This window comes from Microtus ochrogaster, unplaced genomic scaffold (genome assembly GCF_000317375.1).
Source record: "Microtus ochrogaster isolate Prairie Vole_2 unplaced genomic scaffold, MicOch1.0 UNK44, whole genome shotgun sequence".
Classification (NCBI taxonomy): Eukaryota; Metazoa; Chordata; class Mammalia; order Rodentia; family Cricetidae; genus Microtus; species Microtus ochrogaster.
Window position 1 is genome coordinate 1287082 of NW_004949142.1, and position 16592 is coordinate 1303673.

Consider the following 16592-nt stretch of genomic DNA (forward strand, 5'->3'; position numbering starts at 1 on the left):
CAGAAGCAGAAGTGTGGAGAGACTGCTCTCTGCCAGAGCTGCTTCAGGTGTGCTTAAAACCCTGGACTGGGTCAGGAGTGGAGAACAAGACCAGCCGTGAATGTGAACTGTGAGGCCTAGCATGTGATCCCCACCAGTTTGTATCCTCTTCAGTGAAAGCCCCTCCCTCCTTCATGCCCTGGCAGGCCTTCTAAAGTTTTCACGTTCACAACCCCTTTTGCCTGAGAATTTTTACATGACCCAATAGGTAGGTGTACAAGGTAGACAAATCAAACATGTAATAATAATAAACCATAAATAAATCAATTTAAAAATGTCTTGGTATATATGTGATTTGTACTGTTTATTGAAGATTAAAACAAATTGCATACTGATAAGATGGCTGTGCTTGTTTATCCATCAAATTCAGGCTATAATAAATTGATATTTATGTGCTGAAGAAATATTCAAGGCCTTTGTTTTTATAATTAAGCCATTATGTTTCTATAAAAGCAGAAAGTTTTGTACAATAAACACTGCAAGTTGTCTCAAATCTGAGCTGAGGGCTGGAGAGATGGCTCAGTGGTTAAGAGCATTGCCTGCTCTTCCAAAGGTCCTGAGTTCAATTCCCGGCAACCACATGGTGGCTCACAACCATCTGTGATGGGGTCTGGTGCCCTCCTCTGGCCTGTAGACATACATGCAGACAGAATATTGTATACATAATAAATAAATAAATATTTTTTAAAAAATCTGAGCTGAGAGCTGGGTGCGGTTGTGCACACCTTTAATCCCAGGGCCCAGAGGCAGAGTCAGTATCTCTGTAAATTTGAGGCCATAGCGGTCCAAGACAGCTAGAGCTACATAGAGAGACCCTGTCTAAAGGGGAAGAGAAGATTGGCTCAAACCTGAGGTTGTCCAGGCAGTGCGCATGATGATATCTGATGATGTATGGCGAATTCCTGTATAGTGCAGAACACGTGTTGCATGTTCAGAACAGCGGATGAAGTCGTGTGATGCAACTCACATGACCTCTGCCAGAAATACTTCAGATTCGTGAGACACTGATTTTGAAATAACTTTTAGTTGTTGTGCGTTCAGAAACCTTTCCTGTTGGTAAGTTCTTGCAACCCCTACATTCAGTGTGCCGCTTGATCGGGGCTTCAACCCACTGTTGGAGAAGCTTTGCAAATTCCTATTTCACAGGCCCTGACTTTCTGCACAGATTTTGGTGTGAGGAGCTCTTGCCTGCCGTTTGTGGTGCAAGGGTTTCACCCCTCCCAGGGGCTGAGCCTCTGGCCTGTCTCCTTCCTTAAAATCCAGTCTCAGTTTAGTGACCAGTTCTGACTGCCTGTTGGGAGGGGCTGTGGTTGTGGGGGTAAGTTGGGAGCATGTTCATCTAGCCTTCTTCTGTCCCTGCAGGTGTCATGTGAGCCTCCTTGCTAGCTGCTGCCTGAGTGGAAATGCTCTCAGTGGAGAATGGGCTGGACCCTCGGGCTACCATCCAGGTATGTGGGCAAGATAGGGTCAAGGTGGGAAGGGCTGTCCAGGGCCACCATTTCATCAGCTTTTACCTTTAAAAGATTCCAAAGCTATGGAGAAACCCTGTCTGGAAAAACCATAATCATAGTAGTAGTAATAATAATAATAATAATAATAATAATAATAATAATAATAATAATAATAATTTCTTTAGGGTCTCATGTAGTAGCCTAGAATGGCCTTGAACTCACTTCATAGCAAAGGATAAACTCCTGATTCTCCTGCCTCAGCCTCCAAGGTGCTGGAATTTCTGGCTTGTATCACCATCTCCAGCTTCCATCTACTTTTCTTATTGTCAAAAAGGAGCTACAGTCCACAGGGAACTGCCTCTCCTCTCCTGGCCACTAGAGAGTCAGCTCTACCCATCTCCCTGTTGGCTTCCAGCTAGGCCTTCGCAGTTATCCCTGTTCTACCTGAGCCCTGTGGAGCTGAAACAGAGCCCTGGCTTCCTAGCAGGGGCTGCACAGACCCTGAAGGTGTATGTCTGGTTATTTCTGCTTTCCATGATACAGCACCTGGTTGGCACTCAGTTAGGAATAGTTTGTGCTTTTTATATAATCTAATAATATATTTGAAATAGTCTTTACAATTCAACTCCAAGATTAAAATCTTTGCTTTAAAGGACACTATTCATAAAGTGTTGAGGGAGAGATGAAAAAGAAAAGCTGTTATCTCTGAAAAAGGTCTAGTATCTAGAATATGGAGAGAACTACTTCAGCAGCTCAGCAGTTAAAAGATAATCTTGGGACTGGGAAATGGCTGTTCAGTTGTGTGTGCTGGCACGAAGCCCTAAGTTTGGAATTCTAGAACCCACATAAAAGCCAGTCCTGACAGCCTATGTCTATAATCCCAGTTGCCGGGAGGGTAAGGGCTGACAGATCCCCAGAGTTCATTGGCCAGGTAACCTATGAATTGGTGAGCTTAGGTTCAGTAAGAGACCTTGTCTATAAAAATAATATGTAGAAGGACTAAGACGCTCAACATTGACTTCTTGCCTCCACATACATGTGTGCACTCAACTACACACACTGGCACACATACGCAGACACACCACACATAAAAACAAGTTAGACAGTAGACAAAGGATTTCTCCAAAGAAGATATGCAAATGACCAGTAAGTACACAAAATAATGCTTATTGCCGTTAGACCCCGGGAAATGTAAAGCAAAGCTATGGGAAGGTGCTACTTCACACCATGAGGGTAGCTGTCATCAGAAAGACAACAGCAAGTGCCAACAAAGCATGAAAAGTTGGCTCTCCTCTGAGTCTTTGGGAATTTAAAATCGTGGTTACTTTGGTAGACAGCTCAGTGTTTCATAGAAAATTTAAATGGAGCTTTTGGGTTGTTTTTTGTTCCTTTTCTTTCTAGTGTTGGGGATGAAATACAGGATCCCACAGATGTAGGCAGTGCTCTACCCGAGCCACATCCCCAACCTGGCATAGGGAGCATAGGTTTTATGTGATGTAACAGTTTGGGATTTTCAGGCAGGTTTTACTATGTAGTTTAGGCTGCCCTCCAAACTCACAGGAAAGGCCTCAGCCTGTAAGTGTCAGGATTGCAAGCCTGTGCCATCGGGCGAGCTCTGTGACTTATCATTTCTAGACCTGGAATGTGGATACAAACACTCAGTAGCTCTGTAGCCAAAAAGTGGGAACAAGCCAAGTATTCCTCTTCTTATAAATGGCCAAGTAAAGCATGGGATATCCATGCAGTCGGATATACTTGATGATAAAAAGAAATTAAATACCCATATGTGCTATAGAATAGATAAGCCTTGACAACATGCCAAGTCAAAGAAGCCAGACTCAAGTCCTATGTTGTATGTTTCCATTTCTTTGAAATGACCAGAATAGATAAATCTCTAGAGGCAGAAAATAGATTATCCTACAGCTGTTCCACCCCACCCCCAGCCACCAATACATACTTTGCTTCAGTGGTGTTGAAATGCTCTAAAGTTAGCTAATGGTAAAGGTTGCACAATTCTCTGAGAATACTAAAAACCACCGAACTTTATTTCCTTTTCCAAAACTTTCTACATTCTATTGACATTAAATCTTCAGATCAAAGAAATTCAGTGAACTCTAGAATAAATACAATAAAACCATTTGGGTTTTGTCTGTTTAGGACTACATCTATGATTTAAAGTGATAATAAAAAAATAATGCTGGGGAGATTGTAGTTGGTTGTTTTCTTTACTCTTTTTACTCTTTGGGGCTCTTTGCTCTTTTGGGGGGCCCGCCACTCAGCTCCCAAATAAATCACACGGAGACTTATACTTCCTTATAAATGCCCAGCCTTAACTTGGCTTATTTCTAGTCAGCTTTTCTTATTATCCTGTCTACCTTTTGCCTCTAGGCTTTTTCCTTTTTTTACTTCTGTGTATCTTACTTTCACTCTTACTGTGCGGCTGACTGGGTGGCTGGGTCCTAGTGTCCTCTCTGATTTGGAATGTTCCTCTATATGCTGTGAATATGTTTTATTACCATCGGTTAATGAAGAAGTTGATTTGGCCAATAGCCAGGCAGAATAGAGCCAGGTGAGTAATCCAAGCAGAGATACTGGGAGAAGAAAGGGAGTCAGAGAGATGCCCGCAGCTGCTGGAGAAGCAAACGTGAAATAACTCCACGGCCACGTAGCAATGCATAGTTTAATAGAAATGGGTTAAGTTGAGATGTAAAAACTAGTTAGGATTAAGCCTGAGCCATTGGCCAGACAGCTTGTAGTCAATATTAAGCCTCAGAGTGGATATCCAGGAACTAAAGAACAAGAGAGAAATCTCCAGTTACACCTCTCTCCTTTTCTTGTTCTTTCTCCTCTTTCCCAGATTTCTTCTTCTATTTATATTCTCTGCCTGCCAGCCCTGCCTATCTTTTGTCCTGCCTCACTATTGGCTGTTCAGCGCTTCACTAAACCATCAGGTGTTTTAGACAGGCAAAGAATCACAGCCTCATAGAGTTAAACAAATTCATCATAAACAAAGGCAACACATCTTTACATCATTAAACAAATGTTCCACAGCATAAACAAAAATAGCATACCTTAAGACAATATTCTACAACATTTCTCCCTTGTATAAATAAAAAATGAAAGATTTTAACTGGGCAATGGTGACGCACGCCTTTAATCCCAGTGCTTGGGAGGCAGAGGCAAGCAGAGCTCTGTGAGTTTGAGGCCAGACTGGTCTCTAGAGCTATTTCTAGGACAGACTCCAAAACTACAGAGACATCTTGTCTCAAAAAACAAAAACAAAAGAAGAAAGGTTATAACTTAAACATAGTAAAACTGTATACAACAAAATAATTATCAAGTAAGAATTAATTTACAATATTCAGTTCATTCGCATTTAGCAAATTCAGAGAAAATACATTACCTATCTTATCTTAGTGAAATCAAAATTTCATACCTGACCTATTTTCTTTCATAATTAAAGAAAACTGCAACTATAACTAGTCTTCAACTCCATCTAAAACCCCAGAAGGAATTAATATTACCTAAGTAAACAGGAAGTTTATTGCAAGTGACTTCCCAAGACTTTAGAAATGACAGAGACATCTGGCTGCCTGGACCGTCACCCAGAGTTCCTCTGCAACACTGGGACATCCATCTTCAGCCTACAGGCCTAGAGTATATGCTTTGCTTTTCAGCAGAGCAAGAATTTTGAAGGACCGTCCTGCTTTGTTAACCGAATTCAGTAGTCTTTTTCCTGTGTCCTGCATGTCTGGTCTACACGCACATTTTCAGCAGTCAAAGACAGAAGCAGTTTCTTTGCCCAGTGACTAACCTTGTCACAATGAAAGCAAACTCCATAAGGAGTTTTTTTCAATGCCCATCATCCCTCAAGTAAATTGGCACTGCCAGGAACAGATGTGTCTCGTTGTCATGAGAAACCTTAGGTTAACAAAAAAATTTAAATCCCATATCTTTAGGTCATTGAAATGTTTGAAAACCATTCATCTATCTAAAATGTATCTCTGTATGACCTAGAAAACATGCCTAACATATCTACAAGTTTAACTGTTATAAATGACTACTAACCTATGTTTCTTGATTATGATTACCCTAAATAGTTTATAATAATAGCTTTCAAAAACTAGACTTTTACCTTACATTTGTAAATGAATTGCATAGGTACAATACCTTAAACAAGAGTAGAAACATATAGACAATATGTTGTAACAAAAATAACCTTAAATTTGTATCAATATACAAAAATCTTTTAAACAAGAATAGAAACATATACAATGTAATAAAATTAATTTACTTTGAATTTTTATCAGTATGCAATACTGATAGAGTTCACTGCAATGCAAAATATGAGATTAATTGTTGTGTTTTTATTCTATATTCCTATATTCCCCTAGATATAATAGACATCCATGACCCACCAAATAACCAAAAGCCTCCAACAACCCAACTGGTAGGAATGTGGATGTTGTTTTCTCTAGACTGCTTCCTGCTAAATGTGGATGAAGGCATTTTTAGGGTCCCTGAGAAAATTTGAGATGGTGACCAAGTCCTGGGAAGACCAGCCGTAACCTTTGTTGATAGATATCACCTGTCAAGTTTCAAGCAGTCTCCCTCGATCAGACCAGATCCATATCAACCTGCAATGAATCCACAGCCTTTTGTTTCTTGTGAGAACACAAGAAAAACTGCTTCTCCAAAGCCTTTCTGATTTCCATGTGACAGATATATTTTTTTACTTTTTAAAGTTAAGGCGTTCCTAAAGTATATGGGCTGGTGTATTTCCACAACAACTCAAAACAAAACAAAAAACCAGAAGTTTGTAGTTTAAATGGGAGAATTTAATGTGAATTATAACTTGTTAATTAATTTTTTTTTGAATTCAGCTTTCCAAAGAACACTTACTCTTTAGACCAAGTCAAAATAAAAGTGAACTGTTTATCTATAACGTAATACTTGCTACAAACCAGTTTTTCTGCAATTGTGTCTAGTTCTTTGTCAAACACTAATATGACTTTAATAGACTCATAATTATGATTATATACATTTTATGCTAAATTTCCACAATCCTTGATGTGCATTTTGTAATGCATGCCTTCTATGCATATACCAGGCACAGTGGCAACTGTTGGGGACACAAGGAAAAATGAAAACCCAATGTCTGCCCTCAAGCAATGGCTCCACTGGGCTTGATAGTTCAGATAGTCTCTGAATGTGAGTCTAGCCTGGTTTACAAAGTGAATTCCAAGACAGCCAGATCTACAGAAATCCTTTATCGAAAAAAAAATAATAATAGTATTAATAATAATAATAATAAAAACTCTGAATTTGGAGTTAGCCTGGTCTACAGAATGAGTTCCAAGAGAGCCAGGTCTATGGAAACCCTTTCTATAAATAAATAAATAAATAAATAAATAAATAAATAAATAAATAAATAAGCAGTGTCCCAGTGTTATGGAAACCCTTTCTATAAATAAATAAATAAATAAATAAATAAATAAATAAATAAATAAATAAGCAGTGTCCCAGTGTTATAGGTCACGTAATATCATTTCCATTTAACTTAGGGAACTGAGGCTCAGAGAGGTTAAGCGAGGTGTCTGCAAACAGAGCTGGTACTGACATAAGCCTTTGCCTGTAGGCCTGGGCTCTTAGCTGATATAATTAGGCTCCTATGGTCTTTCCCCCCACTGTGTTGAGGATCTAACCCTGGGCTTGTGCCTGCTAAGCATACTCTCTAGCACTGAGCCACACCCCTAGTCCTTTCTTGGTTTCTGCTCTAAAAAAATATTCTCTGCCTCCTTAGCTTGTCTCTGCAGAATGCCCCCGAGCTGACATAGCTATGACTACATGGATCTGGTATTAAATACAAGGCTAAAGGTCCATTAAAAAGAAAAGAAAAAAAGATTTGGACGAAAGAGATGCTTCAGTGATTAAAAGCTCTTGTTTTTGCAGAGGTCCTGGGTTTGATTTCTAGTACCTACATGATGGATAGTTTACAACCATCTGTAACTCCAGTTTCAGGGGATTTGATACCCTTTTCTAACCTCAGACACCAGGCACACATGTAGTAGGTACACATATATTATACATATAAGCCAAACACTCATACATAAAATAAAATTAATAATTCTAATTTTAAAAAAAACATGTACAAAACCATTTCTCTGTTCTCTGGATCTTGACTTGCCGCAGTAGCTAGCTTTGCAACAGTCTCGGGTTCTGTACATAGGTGTGTTTGTGGTCACACGCATGGAAAAACAGGCCATGGGCTTTGTGTAGGATTTACCCCTAAAGTCTGCCATTGTCTTCGACACCTCTTAGGTCATCAAGAAGAAGCTGGTGGGATCCGTGAAAGCCCTGCAGAAGCAGTATGTGTCTCTGGACACAGTGGTCACCAGTGAAGATGGAGATGCCAACACCATGTGCAGTGCACTGGAGGCCGTGTTTATCCACGGCCTGCATGCCAAGCACATCCATGCTGAGGCCGGGGGGAAGAGGAAGAAGCACACTCACCAGAAGCCTCTGCCTCAGCCTGTTTTCTGGCCCCTTCTGAAGGCCGTCACCCACAAGTGAGAAACCCTGGAGAGGGTTGGCGTCAGTGAGCTTCAGAGTGCAGGGCACGCAGCTCTCTTGAGGGAGGCAAAGTCAGAAACCACAGTGTTGTAGTGTAGGCACTGTGAGGTAGGGCTGGAGATGGACGGCCTTATAGGAAGGCTTTATCTCCAGATCTGAGACGCTCTTCTCTCATCTAGAGCCTGTGGCTGCCTCTCACCAGTACTGTCGACCTCTGACTACACTGGGCTGAGTCATGTGCTTGCTACCGAGTTGTGTGGCCTGAAAAGACTAAAATATTCTCTGGTCCTTTTAACGGGGAAAGTTTGCTGACCTTGCCTTTGAATGTTTGAGTTTCTATCTGCTAAACTTAGTTTTTAAAAATTTTATGTATATGAGTATTTCCCTATAAACATGTCTACTCTGTGTATGTGCCTGATGTAGGGCACACAGCCAAAGAAGGGTGCAAGATCCCATGGAACTGGAGCGAGAGATGACCGAGCCACCATATGGGTGCTAGGAATCAAACCTGGTTCTAAACTTTAGACTCATAATAAGTTGTGTCTGGCATTTAACCAAGAAGCCAGATAGTGACTGAATATTCACTCCAAGGTCCTGTCTTTGACCTTGCTCTTGACTGCTTAGGCTCTAAGTTGGTAGCTGGCACTGCCTCCTCGGCATTTGAAATGCCACCTCAGCCTGAAGATGCCGTGTCAGTCTCTGGTTTGCATTTCCCTACCTGCTGCCACTGCCCTGGCTTGGGTTTTTAGCTCTCTTCTGAGTAACAATGTTTTTTTTCTTTTTTAAATTTATGTGTATAAGTGTGTGTCTGTGTATATATGCCACATGCATGTGGGTGCGCAGGAAATCCAGGAGAGGTGATCGGATTCCTGGAGCTGGAGTTATAAGTACTTATGAGCCAGGCAGTATATACTGGGAACTGAACTCGGGTCCTCTGGAAGTGCAGCAAGTGCCATCTGTCCAGCCCGGACAACGCTTTTACAGCTGTCTCTCTGTATCTTGTTCAGTGTCTCATTGGTTCAGTTAGCCAGTCAACATATACTGAGCTGCAGTTAGTTGGAGCTTAGCCACTGAGTCCAGAGGATGGTGGGTGCACTCCTGCACAGGACACTGTGGTAGCACGAGGGTTTATCTCAGACTGCAGCTTTGGGAACTGAGTTTCGTGCACCTAGAGTCCACTCTAATGTGTACTGCTGTGGTCAGCTCACTTCCCTGTGCAGAACCACTTAGCTCCCAAGCAGTTCACTAGGTCAAAGCCCTGAATGTGTGTCCAGCTAAGTTCTCCCAGGTGCTTTAGCTTAACAGCCAAGTAAGGGATCTTTTTCCCCCATAATGCCTGATCAGGTGACAGTCAAGGCCCCCTCTATTGCCTGGCTTTGTGACCTGCCAGCATCCTCCACCTGTTGTCATGGGAACTCTCCCAATCCCTTGATAGGTCTGCTGCTTTTCTGCCCATTATGTCTTCTCTGATAGTCCATTGTGATGAAAGTTTGTCCATCTTTCTTTCTGGAAAGTCTTCAGGGCCTAACCCAGACAGTGCCCTTTTCTAAGCAGAAGCAAGGGCCCAGCCTCCCACTCCACCAACAAAGGGACTGAACTCCATGTATTTCTTGTGGCGGCAGTAGCCTGGGGCTGAGAGCATAGCTCAGTAGTAGAATGTACGCTTAGCACACGCAATGCCCTGGATTTATTCCCCAGGCTTTAGGGGTTGGGAGCTTAGCATATATGTCCTGGCTTAGTAGATGACATCTGGTAGCTGTAACTCAACAGCTCAGCTTTTCTGAATTCCCTGAGTTGTTACCCCAGAATTTGTTCTGTTTAAGTGTGTTTATGTTTGCAGTACTCACCACTGGTTCTTGCTAAGCAGTGCCTTAAAACCGTGTCTCTGAGAATCGATCTGCTCTGTCCCTCTCCAGACACATCATCTCAGAGTTGGAACACCTGGTCTTCATCAACACAGATGTAGGCCGCTGTCGGGCCTGGCTGCGGCTGGCCCTCAATGATGGTCTGATGGAGTGCTATCTGAAATTGCTCCTGCAGGAGCCCGCACAGTTGTGCGAGTACTATCAGCCCACAGCCCTGCTGCGGGATGCCGAAGAGGGCGAGTTCCTCCTGAGCTTCCTGCAGGGACTGACATCCTTGTCCTTTGAACTCTCCTACAAGTCGGCCATCTTAAATGAGTGGACACTCACCCCACTGTCTCTTTCTGGGCTCTGTCCCCTCTCTGAACTCGAACCTCTCACTACCTCTGGGGCAGAATTACAGCGGAAGGAGTCTCTGGATTCAATTTCCCATTCCTCGGGCTCTGAGGACATCGAAGTCCAACACTCTGGCCACAAGATCCGCAGGAACAGGAAGCTCACTGCCTCTTCCCTCAGCCTGGACACGGCCAGTTCATCCCAGCTGTCCTGCAGCCTAAACTCCGACAGCTGCCTGCTACAAGAGAATGGCTCCAAGAGCCCCGACCATTCTGAGGAGCCCATGTCCTACGACTCAGATCTGGGCCCGGCAAATGCTGATGACTCTGACAGGTCTCTGCAAGAGTGAGTAACCCTGCAGCCATTGCTCTGCTGCTGTGCATGGGCTTGTCGCAGGGCGCTGTAGGGTGTAAGGAAGTCAGGAGACAGGCCTCTCACTGTAACAGGAATAGCTCAGTGGGGAGATCAGATTGCTTTGGTTTTTTGAGATGTCTTCCCTCTGTAGTTCAGGCTACTATACCAGGTTCTCCTAAGTGCTGGCATTAGAGGTGTGAGACACCACTCCCAGCTAGAGAGTAGATTTAGAACTCAGTTGGACTTTGACCTTTCTGAGGTGCATATAAAATATGTCTTTTTCCTCTAGAGGGAATAACAGTTCCCTCTAAATGCCGATAGTTCAGAGTGATACCCAACTCCCAGCAAATACAGTGGAGTGTGTAGGCTGTGTCCTTTGGAACTCTTGGCAGACACAGAACCTGAGACAAATGGGGACGAGTGAGTGTGAAGAGCTTGTAGAAGACTCTCTTAACTCACTCCGCTAAAGTGCTAGACACACTCTCTGCCGCTGAGCTGCACCCATCCCCAGTGCTAGACACGCTGAGCTGCACTACCAGCCCCAGCAGGCCCTCTTCATCCCTCTACACTCCGTGCAGGGCAGGGAGTCAAACCAGGCCTTACATGAACTAGGCAAGCTCTCTACCCCTGAACTATACTCCTAAACCCCAAAGCTTTTTGGGTTTCATTTAATTTTGTTTATTTTTGTGAGTCAGAGTCTCATACTGTAGCCCAGGCTGGCCTTGAACTCTGCTCCTACCTCCTAAGTGCATATGCTTCCAAATTCCTAAATGTATCTGTAACAGAAACATTGTTTTTACTTTATTATTTTTTAAGTTTTCTTCCTGTTTCTTCCATGGCCTACAAAAGGTAGTGCATGTGTGTTGCTGGTGTGTCAGAGTCTCTTCCTTCTCTTATGTCTGTTGTTCCACTCAGTGGGCATTGAGTTCCGTCAGCTCCCAGAAGCTGGTTTGCAGTTTCCGTCTGCTAACACTCCGCCAGGAGTGTCCCATGATCCCTCAGTCCCACCAATGGAAAGTACTGAAAAGGTTACGGGCATTAGTAACTTTCTGTTGAGTTCAAGTCTGTGTTCCATCAACTCCTGTCTAGGACCTTTTCACTGCTACTGTACACCTTACAGCCTTGGTTCAGGCCCTTGCAAGTTGCCACCTGGCATAGGATCGACTCAGACCCAGTGATATGTGGGTAGGGCTCACAAAGACCTGGTGTCCAGACCTGCTCCACAATTTACAAGTCAAGTAATGTAAGTCAAATCACTGATTCTTTTGGGCCATTTCTCCATCTTTAAAACAGAGATTTCTCATGGAGTGGTCTGAGCCAAATCATTGGCTGTGTAGTAAACATATGCAAGGAGGTACAGTTAAAAAAAAAAACCTGCCGACACGATGGCTCCCTGGTGTGGGGAAGGGGAAGGTTTCTATTGTAAATAATAGAGAGACAAGCCGGGCGACGGTGGCGCACGCCTTTAATCCCAGCACTCGGGAGGCAGAGGCAGGCGGATCTCTGTGAGTTCGAGACCAGCCTGGTCTACAGAGCTAGTTCCAGGACAGGCTCCAAAGCCACAGAGAAACCCTGTCTCGAAAAACCAAAAAAAAAAAAAAAAAAAAAAAAAAAAAATAATAGAGAGACAATACCAAGAGGCATCTGAAAGAAATCAGAGCAGAGAGAAAAAGCAATTGACTGAACATGGCAGCAGACTGGACACAGCCAGGGCTATCTATCTGTGAGAGAAGGGAGAACAGCCAGAGACAGAAAACAGAGAGGGGGTAGTGAGAATAGCAGCAGCAAAGGGGGAACCTTGCCCTTAGAGCGGGCATCTGGGAGGAGGAAAACCTGGGCGGGTGAGAAGATCTGCGATGCTAGTGTGGACTTCAGAATGGAATGTATGGTATGTCCTTGTGATGCTGAGGGAGCCTGGAGGCCAGTATGTGCTTTGCTATGCAGCTACAGGTTTATGTCATTGTATCTGTACGTCCCTTCTGCCAGAGGTAAGGGAAATGACTCCTTATGGTAGATGGGAACTGGGTTTACAAGTTGCTGAGGAATGCTGGCTTTTTTTTTTTTTTTTTTTTTCGAGACAGGATTTCTCTGTGTAGCTTTGGAGCCTGTCCTGGAACTAGCTCTGTAGACCAGGCTGGTCTCTAACTCACAGAGATCTACCTATCTCTGCCTCCCAAGTGCTGGGATTAAAAGTGTGCTGACTTTTTTCTAACCACCAGAAATCCTCCCATAGTCTAGGTTGAGCTCATTTCTGGACCACCTTTTAGAGTTTGTGGGATTAGAGTTTTCTTTAGACCTGACAGTCAGTTGCTCAAGTGAAAATGGTAGACTCCAGAGGTAGAGTCCATGAGATAGCAATTTCAGAAGTCAGATGAGGAGTTTAGATTGAGCCAATTGGGGAAAAACCCCAAGGAGCCACCTCTGCCTTGATAAATGCTGGGGTGGGGGGATCTAACGTTACTTAGGCTAGCTTACCTCGCTCAGGCCTTCTCTTTGTCATGCGCCTTACCTTTATCTCTCATGAGTCTCAAGACTGGAAAGTTCCAGCATGAGATCTTTGAGTCAGTGGCTATCCACCCTGTCTGGGAATCATTGACGTGGTTCTTATGGGGAAACTCTGAAAGAACTGAGGGTCAGGATGTATAGATAAGCACCAGGCAATGATGTGAGTGACTGGAGCCTTGACCACACCGAGGCAATGCAGGGTCAGTGCTGTCATTCTCAGAGCCAGGCCTCAGTTACCCTCTTGGGGAGGGGAGTATGCTACACCCTCATGTAGAGGTCAGAGGGCAACTTTCTGGAGTTAATTCTTTCCTTCCACCATGTGAGTTCAGCAGATCAAAATCAGTAGGTGTTTCTGCTTGCTGAGCTGTCTCCCTGGCCCAGCATTTTTTTAAAAAAAAAAAAAAAAAACATGAGGTCTTACCATATATCCTAGGCTGGTCCTGAACTCTTGATCTGCCAGAGCTGGGCTCACAGAAAAGCACCACCACACTTGGCGTGATGTTAGCTTGTAAGCTGCAGGGATTAGCATTTCTACATCCTCAGCAGCGCTTCGGTTGAGTTTGTTCCTTATGATACTTGAATATTTAAGTTAATTAGGCATAAATATCCTGTCCTTAATGTTTCAGCTCTTAAAACATCTACAGGTTGAACAAAGTACAAAACATGACTTCAAAATAAACCTTTCTCGTTTTCTCTAAGGGTTCTGTTTGCAGAGAGTAAATTGTGGCTTGCCCTGTGGGCAGAGGGCTGAATGTTCTTTGGGTCTGGACTATGATTATAGAGGGTTGTGGACTCGGGCGCTGGACTGCTTGGGCTGTCCACTTACCAGCCTTCTGTTTCCTTGGTGTTGACCATCCCCTCTGACCAGTGCTGTCTTTCCACTGCAAACTTTGTCAACGTTTGTCGGATGTCATTTTCCAAGGGAAGTGACTCAGCATTGCAGTTCACACTGTGCTTTCTTCAGTGGCCCTTACTTTAGAGTGAAACAGAGCCACACACGTTCCAGCAGCATGAGGGTCTGCGTGGTCAGAGAGTCCAAACCCTGCCTAGCTCGGCAGAACTGCTCTCCAAGGTGTACACACCTCTGTGAGCACACATGTACGGATGCACAGACAGGAGGCTGGGAAGAAGTCTGGCTGGAAAAGTACTCATCTTATCTGAACTGAGTCCCCAGAACCCATGTTGAACAGTCTGGGAGTGGTGGTGCCCGTTTGTAACCCCAGTTTTCTGAAGGCAGAGCCAGGTGGATCCCTGGAGCTCGCTGCCAGCCAGCAAACTTACTAGGCTGACTGCAGGCCATGAGAGATGATGCGTGAGGAATGATAACTGAGGTTCCTCAAGCCTGCACGTGCTTGTACCTGCACATACATCTCTCTGTCTCTCCCACAAACCAGAAACGGGAGGAAGAGAAGAACCCAGCATTTTCCACTCCCTAGAAGTAACACTCTTAGATTTTCCTTGAATTTTTTTCATTTATTTATTTATTTATTTATTTATTTATTTTATATTTCGAGACAGGGTTTCTTTGTAGCTTTGGAGCCTGTCCTGGAGCTAGCTCTTGTAGACTAGGCTGACCTCGAACTCACAGAGATCCCCCACCCGGCAGGTTTTTTTTTTCTTTTGAGCAGGAGAGCCAGTACTGGGAGCTGAACCTAGAGTTCATTTATGCTGGTCAAACTCTACCACTGAGGTATATCCCTAACTTTCCTGAGTCTCATTGTGTAGCTCTTGCTCTCCTGCAATTCACTTATATGGACAAGGCAAGCCGCAAACTCACAGAGATCTGCCTGCCTCTGCCTCCCAAGTGCTGGGATTAAAATGTGCACCATTATGCTCAACCATTTTTGAAACAAGGTCTCCCTAGGCTGTCCATGAACTCACTGTGAAGTTCAGGCTGGTCTTGAATTTAGGATTCTCCTGCCTGGGCAGCGTCAGAAGAATTACAGGTACTAGCCACTGTCCTGCACTTCTCGATTTTGTTTGTTTGTTTGTTTGCGAGATAGCATCTCACTTTGTGGTCTTGGTTGTACTTGGAACTCATCAGGTAGACCAGGCTAGCCTTGAGCTCAGAGCTCAAGTGTTGGGAACAAAGGCCTCGAGCCACCACGCCTGGCTTGATAAGTTGTCCCCTCACTCAAGCCCCCCATAGTATTAGAAAATAATTTCATTTTGGCATGTTCATACAAGCCTATGTTCTTGATCACACCCTCTTCTATTATGCCCTCTTACTTTTCCTTTTCCCTGGTTTTCTTCCTTTTCCCATACAGCATCCCTGTGATTTTTCCCTCTCTGATTTCATTGTCTTTTTTAAAACCTAGATCCTATATGTGGGTGAAAATATACAAGACACGTCTTTCTGAGTCTTAGTTCTCATACCATGACTGCCTCAGTCCCATCCTTTCTCCTGTACCTGGTGCGGTTTTCCTCTAGTTTGCAGCTGTGTGCCTACCACGTTTTCCTTACCCAGCCATCTGCGGGTGAGTAGCTGGGCTGCCTCTGACTGAGCCGTTGTCAGCAGTACTGCACAAGAGCTGGAGACCTAGTGTGGCTGGTGGGATGTAATTGTTCTCTTTTTGTTTTTTTGAGGAACCCCCCCATGCTGATTTTCACAGTTCTAGACTAATACTGTATAATATAAAGGTTTCTTTCCCCCTCACATCTGCTGCTTATTTATTTTTTTATATTTATGTTTTGTCTAAATGTATGTTTGTATACCACATGTGTGCAGTACCTGTGGAGGCCAGAAGAGGGCACCAGATCCCCTGGGTCTAGAGTAATAGGCATTTGTGAGCCACAATGTAGGTGATAGGAATCCAACCCTGGACTCTTAACTGCTGAGTTGTCTTTCTTATGAAGATAAGATAATCATGTTCACACATCATAAAATTCACCTTTTTTTTTTCCTTTCAGATTTTTAAGATAGGATCTTGTTATGTAGCCTGACATGGAACTCACTGTGTAGACCTCAAACTCATCACAATCCTCCTGCCTCTGCTTTAGTGCTGTAATTACAGACATGAGCCAAAATGCTCAGTTGCAAGATCATTACTGTGCAACTCAAGGCCATTTTTATGTCATGGAAGGAAAGGGCAGTGCGTTCCCATTCGCTCTGTTCTCACCTGTTCTGGACATTTGTGCGAACAGAACCTTGTACTGTGTAGCCTTTTGTAGCCGGCTCCTTGTACTTAGTTTAACATCTTCAGGATTCATCCACACCATGGCATGCATCATGTCTGAATACTTTCCCATTTGGTGTGTGTGCCCCAGTTGGTCGTCCTGTTAACTGACTGCTCTCCAGCTTTGGCTCTGAAGGTAATGGTGCTAAGCAGATAGTGGTGAGCTGTCATGTCCAGACTTCAGCTGGACATGTTTTGATTCTCTTAGAGAAGAGTTGCTGGACCACATGGAACTCTGAGGAGCTACCAAACTGTTCCTATAGCAATGGTACCATTTTATATTCTTTTTTTTTTTA

General features: G+C 43.7%; 1 protein-coding gene and 1 pseudogene across 4 annotated transcripts in view; one reads left to right on the top strand and one right to left on the bottom strand.

Annotated features, from left to right (window-relative positions):
* Plekhm1 (pleckstrin homology and RUN domain containing M1) overlaps window positions 1-16592 on the top strand; it is a 52154-nt gene that overhangs the window by 7066 nt on the left and 28496 nt on the right. For all 4 annotated transcript variants that reach the window (XM_005369072.1, XM_026777020.1, XM_026777019.1 and 1 more), the window contains exons 2-4: window positions 1402-1487; window positions 7812-8059; window positions 9980-10606. In XM_005369072.1, coding sequence (XP_005369129.1) covers window positions 1443-1487; window positions 7812-8059; window positions 9980-10606 — 920 coding nt within the window. In that variant the 5' untranslated portion in view covers window positions 1402-1442. The remainder of the gene's footprint in view (window positions 1-1401; window positions 1488-7811; window positions 8060-9979; window positions 10607-16592) is intronic.
* Window positions 12329-16592, bottom strand: part of LOC106144390 — a 5313-nt pseudogene continuing 1049 nt past the window's right edge.